This window comes from Benincasa hispida, chromosome 10, assembly GCF_027475165.1.
Source record: "Benincasa hispida cultivar pf3 chromosome 10, pf3_genome.v1.1, whole genome shotgun sequence".
Taxonomy (NCBI): domain Eukaryota; kingdom Viridiplantae; phylum Streptophyta; class Magnoliopsida; order Cucurbitales; family Cucurbitaceae; genus Benincasa; species Benincasa hispida.
In genome coordinates, this window is record NC_143487.1 from 5,799,317 (window position 1) to 5,816,618 (window position 17,302).

Below are 17,302 nucleotides of genomic sequence, written 5' to 3' on the forward strand. Positions count from 1 at the left end.
CACATTCATGCTGCAGACAGAAGTAAGTTAGATGTCAAATCCAAGAAATGTTATTTCATTGGATATGATGGTGCTGATATGGGGTATAAGTTTTAGGATGACCAAAACAGGAAAATACTCAGAAGTAGGAATGTGATCTTCAATGAGGAAATTTTGTACAAGCAAACAACAACAATTGATTTTGAAAAATCAAAAAGAGAAGACTCAGTATATAAGTCTTCCTGCGATTGAGACTAGATCGACAGAAAGTGAAGATAGGGTACAGTTACTCCTGAAGAACCAGTACAAGAGTTTGAGGAACTAGTTCTAGAACCTGAGCAACCAGTTGTGGTACCTAACGAACCAGTTGTTGAGCCTGATGAAGCTCAGAGAACACCACCTATAGCAGTTAGGAGGTCTAGTAGGACTATTAGACCACCACAGAGGTATTCTCCTTCTTTAATTATACATTATTGACTGACAGAGATGAACTTGAATGTTATACTGAAGCGGTTCAACTAGAAGATTCTGTCAAGCGGGAGTTGGCCATGAAAGACGAGATAGATTCTCTTATGGCGAATCAGACATGGCAACTGACTGAGTTACTAAGAGGTAAGAAAGCTTTGCAGAATGAATAGGTTTACAGAATGAAGCAAGAACCCGATGGTAGCAAAAGATACAAAGCAAGGCTTGTAGCTGGCTTTCAATATAAGGAAGGTATTGACTTTAATGAGATATTTTCTCTTGTAGTTAAAATAACTACTATTAGAATTGTATTATCGATAATGGCATAAGAGAATCTCTTCCTGGAACAAGTGAATGTAAAGACAACATTTCTTCATGGTGATTTGGAGGAAGAAATTTACATGGTACAACCACAGGGAGTCATATTATAGGGGCAGAAAAAAATGGTTGGCAAACTTCAGAGAAGCCTGTATGGTCTCAAACAGGCTCCCAGATAGTGATATAAGAAGTTTGATAGTTTTACAAGCAACAGTGGATATCAGAGGTGTCAGGTAAATCATTGTTGCTACATAAGATCTCAAGGTAACTCTTACATTACTTTACTGCTATATATTGATGATATATTGATAACAGTTGCAGACAATAGGAAATTCTGAAGATAAAAGTTGAGTTATCTAAAGAATTTGATATGAAATATTTGGGAGCTGCTAAACGAATCTTGGGGTTGAAGATCGAGAGAAATGATGGTACATTAACACTGTCATAAGAAGAATATGTGAAAAAGCTGTTGAATCGATTTCACATGGAAAATACAAAAACTGTGAGTACTCCTTTAGCTTGTCATTTTAAATTATCTAATGAGCACTCACCCACTACTGAGTAGGAAAGAGGTCACATGGCTAGAGTACCATATGCTTCAATTATAGGCAACTTGATACATGCCTTGGTTTACACAAGACCCAGACATTGCACATGCAGTGGGAGCTGTTAGTAGATACATGAGCAATCCAAGGCAGTAGCACTAGGAAGCTGTAAAGTGGATTTTCATATATCTAAGAAGGACAACTGATTATGCTCTGCATTTTGAGAAGTTAGATTTTAAACTGCAAAGTTATGTTGATGCAGATATGGCATGTGAGACAGATGGCAGAAAAAGTACTATCAGGCATGTTTTTACTTTGAGTAATACTTCTATTAGTTGGATTTCTAGATTGCAGAAGATATTAGCTCTTTCTACAATAAAAGTTAAGTATGCTGCAATCACTGAGGCAAGTAAGGAGATGATATGGCTTCAGTCTTTTTAGAAGAACTTGGCTTGAAATTAGGAAAGTAGACATTGCATTGTGACAGTCAGAGTGTTATTCATTTAGCAAAGAATCTAGTGCTTCATTCAATAACAAAAGACATACAGGTGAAGTACCATTTTATTCAATAAGTTTTGGAAGATGGAGCATTGGTACTTGAAAAGATTACAGGAAGTAAGAATCCAGTAGATATGTTTACTAAATCCGTTCCTGATGACAAACTGAAGTTGTGTGCCTTTAGTTGGACTTCTACACAAGTAGAAAGGGAAGTCGTTGTTGGGTTTTATGCCCCAAAACTCGTAGATAGTAAATGTTATTCAACCGTCAGTTATTAATTAACCGTCATCAATAATGAGTTATGGATGTTAATTCAATAAATATTATTGCTTGTATTCTTGTCTATTTTGTCTTAATAACCTTAAATCCAATAAACTAACATCCAAAGTTGTCTTATGAGTCTTGAATTGTATGTGGAGACATACATAGATCAATGTTCAAGATACAACCAAAAGAGTCTATGGTATAGGGATAAGACCGGGTATCTTATCCTGGTAACACTATGGATATGACTCACTTTATATTTGATACAAACATAATGATCCAACACGTCCATGTAGGTGACACGTGAGTGTGGGTATCATATGCAATGAGTTCGCATAAGATTGGACCGCAAAACAGTAACCTCTAGATGTAACACCGTTGACTAGTCGGGTTTCTATTTCAATAGGATGACTTAGGCGACTTAGTCTTAATCCTGAGTATATTATGAACTTCAGTTCACAAGGAATTGTCTTATGATTTGTATGGGTGAGAGGTGGCCAGATTACCGACCCAATATGCCTATCATTTTGGGGATAAGACCGAGTAGGGAGCTGGCAACATAATAATACAAGATGAAATTCACTCCTTCCCGCATTAAGAGTAAGTAGATGAGTGTTCCTTTAAGTGGTGTCTCTGGGACTTGAACAAAGGGCTCTACCCTCTTATTGGCCCGAGAGAGGTTTCTGTTTATTGGTTGAACCATAAACAAGTTGTTCATTAGAGGAGCACTGGTACTTAAGGAGTCAGAGGTAACTCAAGGGTAAAACAACAATTTGACCCAGTTGGAGTTACGAACACTCGTAAAGGACTAACTTGCTAGTATTGGTCTATATCCGTGGATGCAGAAATGTATATGTAGTGAGAATAGTGCAGTTGTGGGTCTTTAGTAGAGTGTACCCACAATTAACGAATATTGATTAATTTGGTTAATGAGTTTAGCCAGTTTAATCTCGTATCATTGGAGCTTCTGATCTACAGGTTCATCAGGTCCCCTCGTTAGCTCACTAGAGGATATTTAAGAGGGATAATTTGAATTGTTCAAATTAATTTGAAGAAATTATATATTAATGTGATTAATATATAATTACGGATATGATATATAATTAAATTGGAAAGTGATATTTGAATAAGATTCAAATTAATTAATTCAAATGAGTTAGATTACAAATAATTAATTAATAGAGAGATTTTACACATATGCATGGGATGTATATAATAATTAAATATATACATTAAATTGGGTTTAATGTATAAATATTTATTTAATTATTGTACAAATTAAAATTAAATATTTGTTATTTAATTGAACTAATTAATTAAATAAGTGTTATTTATTTAAATGGACTAATTATTTAAATAAATATTATTTAATTAATTATAAAAAAGGAAAATATTAGGAAAAGGGCTTGACCCCTTCTTTATATAAAGACCTCTTTATGGCCCTTTGGAAGGCACACATTCCCATCAAAGAGAAAGACTGACAATACACAACACCCTAGTGTTATTGTGCAAATTTTTCTCTAAGAGAATCCTCTCAATTCTCCAAAACCCTTTTCTTCTCTCTCTCCCAATAATTGGATACCACCTATCCCTCTATTAGAATCCCAGAGAATAACAAGGTTACTCTCATGGCAGTGTTCGAGATTGTTCAAGAAATTATTCGTGATCAAGATCATTGGAGATCCATTCGTTGGAACTAAGAGAGGAATGCTCGTGGCACTTGGAAATCTACTTTACATGCTACTTTACATGTTTATATTCTATTTTAATTCAATGATTATATTTATACAAAAAATTGGATTGCAGGATGCAAGGCATTCTACGCTTCTCCTGCAGGATTCGATCCCTTCAATTGGTATCAGAGGCAATTTCTTGCATCTTCGTTCTTCGTATTTTTTGAAACAAAATTGTTTAGAGGTGAGTTTTTATATTTTGCATTATGAATGTTTGAATGTTGGTTTGCATAATTGGATGTTTTTCAATTTTGGCACTAGATTACTTTTTAATTTGATTAAATTGTAAGGGCTCGTTGTATTTTTTAGGCAATTTATTTCTTGCTTCGAGTCTGTAAGTCCATGTCGATCGATAGAGCAATGATTGTTGAAGAGATCGGGAAGAAACGGAAGTGTTCAGGACAAGTTCGGAGTAGAAATCGTGCAGAACGGGAGTGTTTTGCCGATCAACATTGTGACGCTGCTATCACAACGTTGCCACGTTGAAAAGCAGAAGCATTGAGTTGTGGTTGCAGCATTGCAACGGTCCAAGTTTGGATGGAGCATAGGCGGCGCGCACGGGACGACTTCGGTTGCTGCTTTACCCTATTTTTCCTTTTGTATTTTAATTAATTAATTAATTAATTTAATTAATATAATAGTTATATTAATTTAATCAATTAATATTACATTAGGGTGCCAAATCAGTCCAATTTTTGCTGTTTAATTTAATTATGCATTGAATGTATGTTTTAAATTTTTTTTGAATTCATATTTCATATTGTATGTCATATAGATTAAAAAATATCCACCTTAGGATAAACATGTACATGCATCATAATTAAATATAAATATTTATATTTTATAGATGCATGATTGAATTAGCATGCTAGTATTATGTTAGTGATGTATGATTAACCTAAGCATGTCTATGCATCATACTATATATTAAAATTGTTCTAATAAATAGTGGAATGATGTATGTGAATGCTTGAAGTTTTTATGGATTTAATAATTCATTGATTTATAAAGAGTTATAGTATTAATGAAATAGATTGAAATCTATAATCTAGATTGCATGCAAACATAGGTCTAAATTATTTTAAATTGTTTTAAATTGACTTATGTTATTTTTAATGGGATTAGGAATAGGTTAATCTTTTTAATTTGTTTTAATAGGATTAAAATGAATTTCAATAAAAGATTAAATTTATAAAATAATTGCCCATAAGGGACCTTTGTCTAAGGAAGGTTCTGTCTAGGAGGAGGTATTTAAGCTGACGGAAACGGAACGACTCCACTTGGAAACCGACCTGGAAGGTGAATTGGGCAAATATTTTATAAGAATGCAATAAATGATTGGTTTTATTAAAAGAGTTTAATAAATGAAATCAAGTATTGTTAAATTATTCAATATAAATGTTATATTGAGCAAATTTAAAGGACTTAGATAAATTCATTAGCCGGGTTTTAATTAAGTATAATAAAATCCCAATGAATATTTTAGTAGGAAGAAGTTAATATATATGATATATCAAAATTTCAGCTCTCATGTCCCCAAGAGTTCACATCGTGAGATTCATGCTTGGCTTTGTGTCGCCCTGGGTGCAGCTTTCCTTCGGAAAGTATTTGCAGGGTCAATAATAAGGTGAATGGGGAAAGTATCATAGTAAGTGGGAGAGGGACATATGTCAATGTATCCTACGGTCTCCTCCATTAGGTTACATCATGAGGTTCCTATGGTATGCCTGCGTGTCGTCCTAGAGCGACCATCCCTTTGGAGGGCCTGATCATAGGGGTCGAAATAACGCAAACTCCAGCAATGGATATGGTTTTTTAGGTTAATCTTCAACATTTTTCTTTCCCTTTGGTAGCTTGTTGAAGTGTACCTCTAGGATCTGAAAATGGGAGGGTGAAACGCATCCAAAAAGTATGTTTTCTGGGCTTAGAATTTAGTTAGTTTTATGCTTAGTTTGAAATCTTTAATGCTTTTACTGTTTGATTGTAGGAAATCGAGCAATTGAATGAGAACAAACAATTTTGGAAGATTAATGACCAAAATACTCCCAAGAAGGTCAACGTTGAATAGGGCATTGATCAATGGAGAAAAAGGAAAGAAATTCGAAAATCGGAGGCAGAAAAACATTGAACGAATGTTGCAACGCTGCCTCGTGATGCTACAAGGCAAAGAACTCATGGAAACAGGCCAACGTTGCAACGTTGCTTGCAGCATTGCGATGCTACAATTAGTAATGTTGAAATTACCGTCAGTGTTGCAATGCTACATTGGAGTGTTGCAAGCATTGCAACGCTGCAACTACTGTTTATATAAGCAGTTTTTGGTCGATTTGATTCGAGGAGAGGCCAATGGAGGCACTTTTGGGGCTATTTTGAGTGCGTAAAGCAATATTTCGGTGAGGCCTCCTTGGGGAGTGTAATTTTGGACAGAGGTGGCATCTCGAAGCTTCAAAGGATTGAAGATTTGAAGAGATTGTCGGGTTGCGATTCCGGATTCGAGGATAAGAGTCAAGAACATGGCCTGCAATTTCTTCCCTCTTTTATTTTATGTTCCTTTGTGTTTGGAAACCTCATGAATGGTCTATGTTTGTGTTGTAACCATGAGTGACTGATTTTTATTTCTTGGGTGTTGATCTAGTTTTATGGATTGTGAAAACTAAATTAATTGCTTATTGGATTGAATTTATGCATAATTATTTTAGCAAGTTTTTTCTTAATGCTTTTGATTAACTGATCACTAATTGAATGTTCTTTACTTAATGTCTGTCTCGAGAGAGAAGGTGTTGAGTTGGATCTAACATGTTAAACTGTTAATCGAGCATGCACAAGAGTGATAGGAGATTAATAGAGATTGTTGACGGAGGAATTTAATGGTGTGGCTAGTCAAGCGATAGAAGATATTCGGGTTGATGGTTAGTCATTATAAAGGATTGAGCTCGAGAGAGGATACCTGGATAAAAGACTCCTAGATCTATAATTTGCATGAATCAATATAAGGTCAAAATAATTAATTTGGTTAATTCGTTTAACAAAATCATACCCTAAAACATGTCTTTGTCTAGTTTCACCCAGTTTTATCTTTTCTTGCTTTTTAGGATTAGACTAGTTAGGTTTTCATCACAATCCGGTCCCCTAAATAAAATTAAAAGAATATCTAAATAGCTGAAATAGTCAAACTAATTCCTCAAAGGATGATACTCTATCTCTTGACCGTTTTATCATATTATAATTTGACGTGTGTGCTTGCGCTAACACGGAGGGTCACACTTACGGGATGAATTAAATTAGTTAATGAATACTTGACCGAAACAATGGTAACTAAAAACAATAGGAATAAGAGTTATTCTGGTATTAGTGATTGACTGAGACTGTCTCAATTCAGAGGAGGAGTAGCTGATCACCTTTATGTGGCTGTTGATGGAACACGAGACATACGCAGTGGAAAAATGACCTAATTACACTCTAATTGTTTTTAATTAAAAGAAATTAGCATGCAATCTGAAGGAAAAAACAGTAAATTAAAATTACCTTTGAAGCTCCCGAAAACCACTTTTCCTCGCTGAATCTTGACTCGAACTCTTTCGGACCACCACTAGAGTTGACCTACTATCCTTTGGACTTAGAACCGGGTTGTGGGACCCGATGGATTAAGAAAATCGAGAGAGAGAAAGAGATGAAAAATAAGAATGAATTTGGGTTTGGGTTTTTTATTTTTCCAGCCCAATTTTGAAAATAATTTTGGAAAAATGGCAAAAAGTCTTTCATCCGTAATTGAAAGCCCAATTTATAGAAAAAAGTCATGCAACAATTGCATGAAACAAATCTATAAAAACCCAACACCTAGAATTCATTATCTAAGTGGGCTTAATGTCTCCACTATAAGCCAACATCTAGCCTACTATTTTGTTAGTGGAATTATCCAACAAAAGATTGGATTTTCCCACTAACTTTAGTCAAAGGGCAAAATAGTCATTTGGTCAAAGTCAAACTTTGACCAAAAAGTCAACATTTTGACTTTTTATGATTTTTCCGTGTTGACTAATTTTGACCTCTCGAGCATGAATCCGAATTCATTTTCTCGAAATTCAAATCACATTTGAATATAAGGTCGGTCAAAGTTTGACTTTTCAAAGTCAAAAGTCAACTCTTTGACTTTTTACATCTTTGACCATTTCCATTATTTCCAAGCTTTCAAATATGAACGTATTCATATTCTTGATATTTAAATCACATTTAAATATTAAAGTTGTATCTCTAAATTGAAAAACCGACCACTATATCACATACACTTGTCGGTTTCTCTCTCTTCACCTAATTCGAACAATTCGAATTATTCTATCACACTGTTCTAAGTTTATTCCATATGAGCTAGTAGGGGAACCTAATAGACCTATAGATCATGGGCTCCAACGATCCGAGATTAGCTAGCTAAACTCTTTAGATGGAGCTAATCAACATTCGTTAACTAACGGGTCATTCCACTATAGTCCCATAGTTGCACTCCCCTCACTATAAATATATTTGTGTCCATTTGATATAACCATGATTAGTAAGCTAATCCTTCACAGGTTTCTCGTAATCTCAGTTGGATCATAAAAATCGTTTTACCCTGAGACTACATCTTGTTCCTTAAATTCCACTGATTCTTTAATGAACAATTGGTTTAAGGTACAACCTATAAATTGAACTCCTCTCGGGCCAAGGAGAGGGTGGAACCCCTTGTTCAAGACCTAGATTCAGTACTAAAGGGAACAACCTATCTACTATCCCTATAACGGGTAGGAGTAAATTCCATCTTGCACCCTATGTTCCCAGCTATCGACCTGATCTTACCCTTAAAATGGGAGGCTTATTGGGCCAGCGATGATGAGTTGCCCTCACCTATGCATATCTAAGGATAATTCCAAGTGAACAGGAGTTCATAGTTAGCTCAGGATTAAGATTAAGTTACCTCGGTCATTAATTAACGAAATAGTCTGTTTTATACATAAAACGACATTTAGAACGTAAAAAGTGACTATTTCATGGTTCAATCTTATGCAAACTCATTGCATAGGATGCCCCCACTCACATTTCTCTATATGAACGATTCAGGATCACATCATTTGTACTAACTACAAAGTGGGCCGCATCCATAGTGTCCCCAAAATAAGGCGCCCAATCTTATTCATATACTATAGACCATTTTGATTATATATTTGAACTTGATCCACATTTATGTCACTACATAAAGTTCAAACTACATTAAATAGCCTCAGGACCTTAGTTTATTGGATTCAAGATTACAATTTCAATAAAAATTTTATCGAAAAACAAAATAGAATATGTTTATTAATTTACAAACTACGAGTTTTAGGACATAAAATCCAACAGCTGTTGCTCTAAACCTCTGAAGTATCGTTGCAAAAACTAAAATCAATAGTTTAATTAGGATTCTATAGTTACATGTGTTTTTGCAAAATTTATTGGATAATTAATTAATGGGTTATGGCAAAGATAATTAATAAGGTCAATTGATTGTTATATGTTTAAACATATCTTCCACAATCATATCTTTGTTTAAAAATGAGAAATTAACCGGTGAAAACTATGCAATGTGAAAATCTAACCTGAATACAATTCTTGTTGTTGATAATCTATGATTTGTTTTGACGAAGGAATGTCCTACAGTCCCTACTCGAAATGCATCACAAGTGTTGAAGGATGCTTATGATCGTTGGACAAAGGCCAATGACAAGGCCCAAGTCTACATCTTGGCAAGTCTGTCTAACATTCTTACTAAGAAACATGAGGCCATGATGACTGCATGTCAGATCATGGAGTTCCTTTAGAAGATGTTTGGACAACCGTCCGCTCAGATCTAGCACGAGGCTCTCGAGTACATTTACAACGTGTGCATGAAAGCAAGCCAATCAGTGAGACAACATGCTCTCGGCCTGATGGTTCATTTCAATGTCACCAAAATGAACGGTGCGGTCATAGACGAGCGAAGGAAATCAAACACGAGGATTTCCATGAGCAACGGAAGGGATCATTCCAAATTCCATTCGAATTGAACACAATCAATCATAATCATAAAACGAAGACTAACAGGTCATGCACAACTAGAAATTTCAGCATGCTAAATGATAACTTGTAAAAATACAAGTTATCTTTGCTCTTAAGTTAGAACAATTAGGGTTTTTAATGATAAATTCTCCTTATTTTTAATAGAAACGCATGTATTTACTTAAACAATAGCAATTTCATGTAAAAAGAAGTTTATCACTAAAAATCGCGGCGCTAACACACTACTTTGCAGGATTTCAACGCAAGAACTGACAATAATGCATTAGACAAGTGCCGCAAGAAAACGCACTAACGCATGAGCCATGCGTCGGAGGAAATTCAACGCATAGAAGATTCGTTGCTCCGGGCTGATTGTTTCACATATCCACTTGCAAGCATGGGCATCTGCAACAGGCGGCGTCTGAAAAGCTTCCAGAGATCAGGCGGCCAACCAGGACATAGAGTTTAATGCTGACCAGGGCATGGACTTAAATGCAGCCCATCCTCCAAGTGGACGAGACCAACGCCTATAAATACTTAAGACCCTCTAGAATTAAGAGTGTAGACAATTAGAAGCTCCATACTCTCTATAAATTTGTACACTTAGTTTTAGTTGTTACAAGTTGAGCCGAGGTGTAAGACGATCGAAGGAGCTGAGAACCACCACCATCGTCGGCCAGGGAGTGGAGAAAGTTATTCTTGAGAAAGATACTCTGTCCTCAGCTCTTTAAAGTGATTGTTCACAACAAGATTGAGCCAAAGAACTACAAGAGATTGTATTCTTTGGCTTGACTCATTTTCTCTCTTAATATCATTTCCATTTCATTGTGATTGAATATAGTTCTTTGTAAGTACTCATTGATCCTTTATAAAATTCATATATTTGATCATCACTTTTGCTATTGTTTATCTTCTGTTTATGTTGAAAGCATTAGTACTTCATGCATAATTCTGTTCCAATGCCTAAACCAACTTGACAACTTGGCGAAAGCTTCTTACTTAGTTGTTCGAAAGAATAGCTAAGCCGCATTAAGTAGAACGCCTAGTACAGCTAGAGATAGACTTACTGGTGTTTCTTGCATTCTAAGTTAGACGCATGCACCCTAGAGATAGGCTTGTATGTTATTCGCATTGAGAAGTGTTGAATGATGTTTAACGCATGAACAGAAGGATAAGCAACCCAACCCATTTCATCCACATTACATCAGTTGTGTGCAATTATTTTTAACCGGCGCGTCCACCTACTTAAATTCCATTTTCACATGATCCTTCATTTTCCACTCAACTCTTTTTTATTGTCTTGCACAGGCATAGCATGTTAGTGTAAATAATACATCTTTCACATTTATTTAGGAAAAACCTCCTACTGCATGTACAACGCTTATTCTGTGTTAGTGAAACTGAATCCCTGTGATCGACCCTGGACTTGCCAGGAACCTAGATTAAATTTATACTTGGGTTTAATCTAGGAAAACTTGAACGTTATTATAAGGAGTTGTGTGCCTTCTATGCATAATACTAACGCCCCAACGCGTTACATTCATTTAAACGCATCAAGGCAGGACGCAACACTTAGACTTTACTCTTCCAATCTGTTTTACTTTATACACTCCTAAAGCATCTCACGATAGCAAGTGAACAAGTTTTTGGCACCGTTGCCAGGGACTCAGCAACAAGAACTAACCAGAAATTCCATTTGTATTTGTTGTAGAGACACTTCAATTAAGGGAAGTATTACAAGCTACGTCTAGGCTTGTGAACGTGTATGAACAGGGAGAACACTCCTGAGTTCAGATACGACCCCGAGATTGAATGGACCTTCCGGTGTAGGAATCGATCCAACCGTCGTCGAAGGTTGAGGCAACAGTTACTCAGACAGTAAGAAAGGGAAAGAGCAATGGCAGAAGAACAACAAAATTAGCAACTGGCTCATGCTGCACAAAACCCAATCTTGATGGCAAACAACAACACGCGTCCTATGAGAGAATACGCGTCCTTTGTGCTATATGATTTCTCTCCAGGAATCATATATCCGACACCTGATGGAACCAGGTTTGAAATGAAATCTGTTATGCTCCAAATGCTCTAGACTGCTGGGCAATTTGGAGGTAGCCGTGGCAAAGATTCTCATGCCCATATGAAGCGTTTCCTGGAAACGTGCAATTCCTTTGTGATTCCTGGAATCACACCAGAGGCAATCAGGCTCTCCTTGTTTCTCTATTCTTTGCGAGATGACGCAAATAAATGGGTGAGTTCATTAGAGCCTGGGAAAATCACCACATGGGAAAAGTTGGTGGAAAAGTTTATGCAGAAATACTTCCCACCTACCACCAACGCGAGGAGGCGTCGGGAAATCATGAACTTTGAACAGGAAGACACTGAGACCTTGAGCGCTGCATGGGAGTGTTTCAAGGGCTTGGTCAACTGGAATCCCTCTTTTTTCCGATCCAGTTCCTCCACCACCGCGAACCCCAGTTAGATTCAGGCATGATACACTTTTTAGTTATTGGGAGAACGTCACAGATGGTAGCAGACGCAGCAACAGTCGGAGAACTAATGGATAAATCCTATATTGAAGCTAAAGAAATATTAGACCGCATTGCCAAACATAACATGGAGTAGGTAGATGACACATACGATGGAAGAAATGACAGGAGAAGAAGATCTCAGAACATTAACTCTGTTGATGCCAACGCAATAGCCACGCTCTCCGCTCAAGTGGCTACCATGACTAACTTTCTACAGAATATAACGCTAGGTAATGCACCAAACCAGCAAAAGGTGAACCAAGTGGAGGCGTTTGGGCAACCCATGGTAACCTGTATGGGATGCGGAGATTTTCACTCATATGCTAAGTGTCCTCAAAACTTTCAGTCAGTATGTTTCATCAAGAATAACCCATTTTCTAATACTTATAACCTTGAATGGAAAAACCATCTGAATTTTTCTTGGACAGCAGGAAATCAACAAGAGCACCACCCAGGCACGAGCCATCAGCAAAGGAATGGACCGCCGCCTATCTTTCAACAAACGCATCAATAGCATCAACAACTCTTCAATAGAGATGGCCACGCATCGAGTTCTGGAACTCCACTGGAAAACCTATTGAAGGAATACATAGCCCAGAATGATGCAATGCTGAAGAGCCAGGCATCATCAATCAGAAACCTGGAACTTCAGATGGGGCAGATTGCAAGCGAGTTGAAAAGCAGGCAGCCAGGCATTCTACCTAGCAATACAGAGACATCTGGGAATAATAACGGGAAAGAGCAATTTCATGCAGTGACGTTGCAAAGTGGAAGAGCCCTTGCAGAAAGAAAGATGAATCCAAGAAACAATAGTCCTTTGAAAGAACGCATTACATGTTCAACGGATCAGGAAGAGAGAATGCCAAAAAATACAAGCCATTCGGAAGCCAGCATGTCTAACGTGGGAAAGCAGGAGGTGCCTCTGAACGCACCATTCCCCAGGTGTCTGATGAAGAAGAATGATGAACATCAGTTCATGCGCTTTCTCGAGCTCCTAAAGCAGCTGCACATTAACATCCCACTCATAGAAGCTTTAGAGTAGATGCCAACATACGTGAAGTTTTTTAAGGACATTTGGACGAAAAAGAGAAAAGTCAGTGAGAAAGAAGTAATAGCACTAACGCAGGAATGCAATGCGTTAGTAAGCAATAAGTTACCACAGAAGCAGAAGAACCAGGGAGCTTCACAGTTCCTTGTTCAATTAGAGGATTAGATGTGGGTCATGCGTTGTGCGACCTAGAAGTGACCATCAATCTCATGCCCCTTTCAGTTTTTAAGAAATTGAGGATTGGCGAGGCACAACCTACTTCTGTCACCCTTCAACTTCGTTATTTTAGTGAAGGTTGACAATCTCATATTCCCAACAGACTTCGTTATTTTAGATTATGAAGCAGATAGGGAGGTTCCAATCATCCTTGGACGCTCTCTCTTGGCTACTGGGAAAGTTCTGATTGATGTGCATAAGGATGAGCTAACCATGCGCGTGGATAATGAAGAGGTGAAATTTAATGTGCTCAACGCATTAAAATTCCCAGACAGTGATGATTGTCAGCTAAACAATATTGAATTGACTGAAGAAGAGACTCGAGTATGTGAAGTTCTCGCGTTGGAGGGAACCCTAAAGGAATCCGAGCCGCCAAGTCTGAGTGAGCGGCAGACAAAACCAATGCGTCCTTCACTCAAACAACCACCTGAACTCAAATTAAAACAGTTATCCGGACATTTGAAATACGCTTTTCTTGGAACTAATAATACATCCCCTGTTATCATTTCCGCTAATCTCACAAAGCCCAATGAAGATTCACTTTTGCAGATGTTGAAGAAACATAAATGCGCAATAGGGTGGACGCTTGCAGATATTCGTGGAATAAGTCCATCCTATTGTATGCAAAAAATTAGGCTGAAGGAAGGGAAGATAGGACAATCGAGCCTCAAAGAAGGCTTAACCCCATTATGAAAAAAGTGGTCAAAAAGGAGATTCTGAAATGGTTGGACGCGGGAGTTATTTATCCGATATCTGACAGCAGGTGGGTTAGTCCAGTTCAATGCATTCCTAAGAAAGGGGGAACGACTGTGATAGTAAACAGCAACAATGAACTCATTCCTTCAAGAACTGTCACAGGCTGGCGAGTTTGTATGGATTATCGGAAACTCAACGTAGCAACTAAAAAGGACCACTTTCCTCTTCCTTTCATCGATCAGATGCTAGACTTGCAGGTAAAGAGTTTTATTGTTTTTTTTATGGTTATTCTAGTTACAACCAGATTTTAATAGATCTGGAAGATCAAGAGAAGACCACGTTCACTTTTCCCTTTGGCACTTTCGCATTCAGACGCATGCCCTTTGGGCTATGCAACACACCAGGGACATTTCAACACTGTATGATGTCCATTTTCTCTGACTTCCTGGAGAACCGTGGAAGTCTTCATGGATGACTTTTCAGTCTTTGGAGACTCATTCTAGTCATGCCTAGATAACTTAGAAGCCGTCCTCGCTCGGTGCGAGGAAATAAACTTAGTACTGAATTGGGAAAAATGTCACTTCATGGTGACAAAAGGAATTGTTTTGGGGCATAAAGGAATTGTTTTGGGGCATAAAGTATCCAAGGCTGGCTTGGAAGTAGATGGAGCCAAGATTGATGTAATAGCAAAACTTCCACCACCGGCGAATGTCAAAACACTAAGAAGTTTTTCTATTACACTAAGAAGTTCTACTACTACAGGAATTTGACATTGACATCTAAGATAGAAAGGGAACAAAAATTCAGGTGGCTGACCACCTGTCCAGGCTTGAAAATCAAGAAATGGAAGTCCAATAAAACAACATCAAGGACACATTCCTTGATGAGAGCCTGTTTAGAATTGAAGGCAGGGAACCTTGGTATGCTGATATAGTTAATTACTTGACTACCAAGCAGTTCCCTGAAAACTTCAATTCCCAGTAGAAGAAACGGCTAGTCCATGACAGTAAGTTTTATTTCTGGGACGAACTGTTTCTATACAAACAAGGCCCAGACACTATACTACATCGATGCATCCTAGAGGATGAGACACAACGCATCCTGGCTGAGTGTCATAATTATCCTTATGGTGGGCATTTTGGTAGGCAAAAGACCACGGTGAAAGTCCTTCAATGCGGTTACTTTTGGCCCTCCCTTTTTAAGGATGCACGAGAGTTTGTTTAAAATTGCGACCCCTGCCAACGCACAAGGAATATTTCTTCAAGGGATGCAATGCTCTCGGATAATATTCTTGAAGTGGAGTTGTTTGATGTCTGGGGCATAGCTTTTATGGGCCCATTCCTTCTGTTTTGTGGTCAACAATATATCCTATTGGCTGTAGTCTATGTTTCTAAGTGGGTAGGGGCAGTAGCATGTGCCAGAAACGACGCGTCTACTGTATCTAAATTTCTTATCAAGAATATTTTCACATGCTATGGAATGCTGAGAGCTCTGATAAGCGATGAAAGTACGCATTTTATCAATCGCATCATTTCAAAATTACTTGCAAAATATAATGTCAAGCACAAGATTGCTACCGCCTATCACCCTCAGACAAACAGTCAGGCAGAAATCTCAAATCGAGAAATCAAATCAATTCTGGAAAAAGTCGTCAGCACAACACGGAAAGATTAGGCACAGAGGCTGGATGAAGCACTCTAGGCCTACAGGACTGCATATAAAATGCCTATAGGTATGTCTCCTTACTCACTTGTATTTGGTAAAATATGTCATCTTCCTGTAGAGTTGAAGCATAAGGCATTTTGGGCAGTAAAGAAGTTGAACATGAATCTAGATGCGGCGGGCATTCAACGCAAGCCTTAGCTCAACAAGCTTGAAGAATGGCGAATGAACGCATATGAAAACAACAAGATCTACAAGGAAAAGACAAAGCGTTGGCACGACCAACACATCAGCAAGAAGGTAGTTGTTATTGGTCAGAAAGTTTTATTGTTCAACTCACGCTTGCGTCTGTTTCCAGGGAAATTGAAATCTAGATGGTTTGGGCCCTTCATAATTAAAACGATCTTTCCCTACAGTACTGTGGAATTAATGTGAGAAGATGGCACTGATGCATTCAAAGTAAACGGCCAAAGGGTTAAGTCGTACTTTGAAGACGAAGTGGAACACCAAAAGTCATCTTTTGTGCTACGCGAGACAAGTTGAAGCTCGTGTCGAGTTATCTCTGTGGTTATAACGCCATATCTTCCAGGGACGCCTCTCTCAACTTTATTCTTTTGCATTCTGTATTTTAAGTTATGTTTGAATTTTTTAGTTTAGTTATTTGAAGGTTTTAAGTTGATTGTTTTGCCTTTACAAAATTTGGAAATTTGATTGTTTTTCTTTTAGAAAAGTTGTGTATAATTAAAACTGAAACATTGGACGCGTTAGACACAAGTCTAACACAGGGGGCAGTGAAGGAACGCGTCTTGAAAAAACAAAACACTCGAGTGTTTTGGCTAAACGAGGCGACCCTTCCACTTTGCATTAATTACAGACGTCAGGCGCCGCCTGACATCAGCCACGATCACTCTCTCCCCTTACAAAAACCTCACTTGAACCAAACCGTTTCTTCTTCTCCTTCACTGTGCCTATGAACCTCCATTTCTTCAGAAACCCTAGAACCTCAGATCCATCAAACCTCCATTTTCCTCTCTCGCTCAGCATCTCTGGTGAACAATGTCGTCCGACTCAGATTCTTAGAACCAAAGCTACAGCCTAGGCAATGATTCGTCGAAAAGTTGCTTCTCCTCCTCTTCATTTTCGAGTTCACCACCACCTAACCCTAGGAAATCAACCTCCGTCCCTACCCAATCGAAAGCCTCTTACGGCGGCGTTACCTCTGCTCAGCGTCTGGCCGTCCCTACACCTTCTTCCACCGCCATGAAAGCTTTGGCCAAGAGCTCCAAGAAACCTGCAAACCCTCTG

General features: G+C 37.9%; 1 protein-coding gene across 1 annotated transcript; it reads left to right on the plus strand.

Annotated features, from left to right (window-relative positions):
* Positions 1-14,328: 14,328 nt before the first annotated feature.
* Positions 14,329-15,105, plus strand: LOC150033060 (uncharacterized). Its single transcript, XM_090306269.1, has 2 exons — positions 14,329-14,592; positions 14,839-15,105. Exons 1-2 carry the CDS (start codon positions 14,329-14,331, stop codon positions 15,103-15,105), a joined length of 531 nt encoding a protein of 176 aa, XP_090162395.1.
* Positions 15,106-17,302: the final 2,197 nt, after the last annotated feature.

Excerpts from the sequence above, each read along its gene's own strand:
- LOC150033060 (XM_090306269.1), top strand. The coding sequence starts at position 14,329 with ATGAAAAAAGTGGTCAAAAAGGAGATTCTGAAATGGTTGGACGCGGGA. Across the intron at positions 14,593-14,838 it reads ATCAGATGCTAGACTTGCAG|TCATGCCTAGATAACTTAGA; the intron begins GTAAAGAGTTTT and ends GACTCATTCTAG.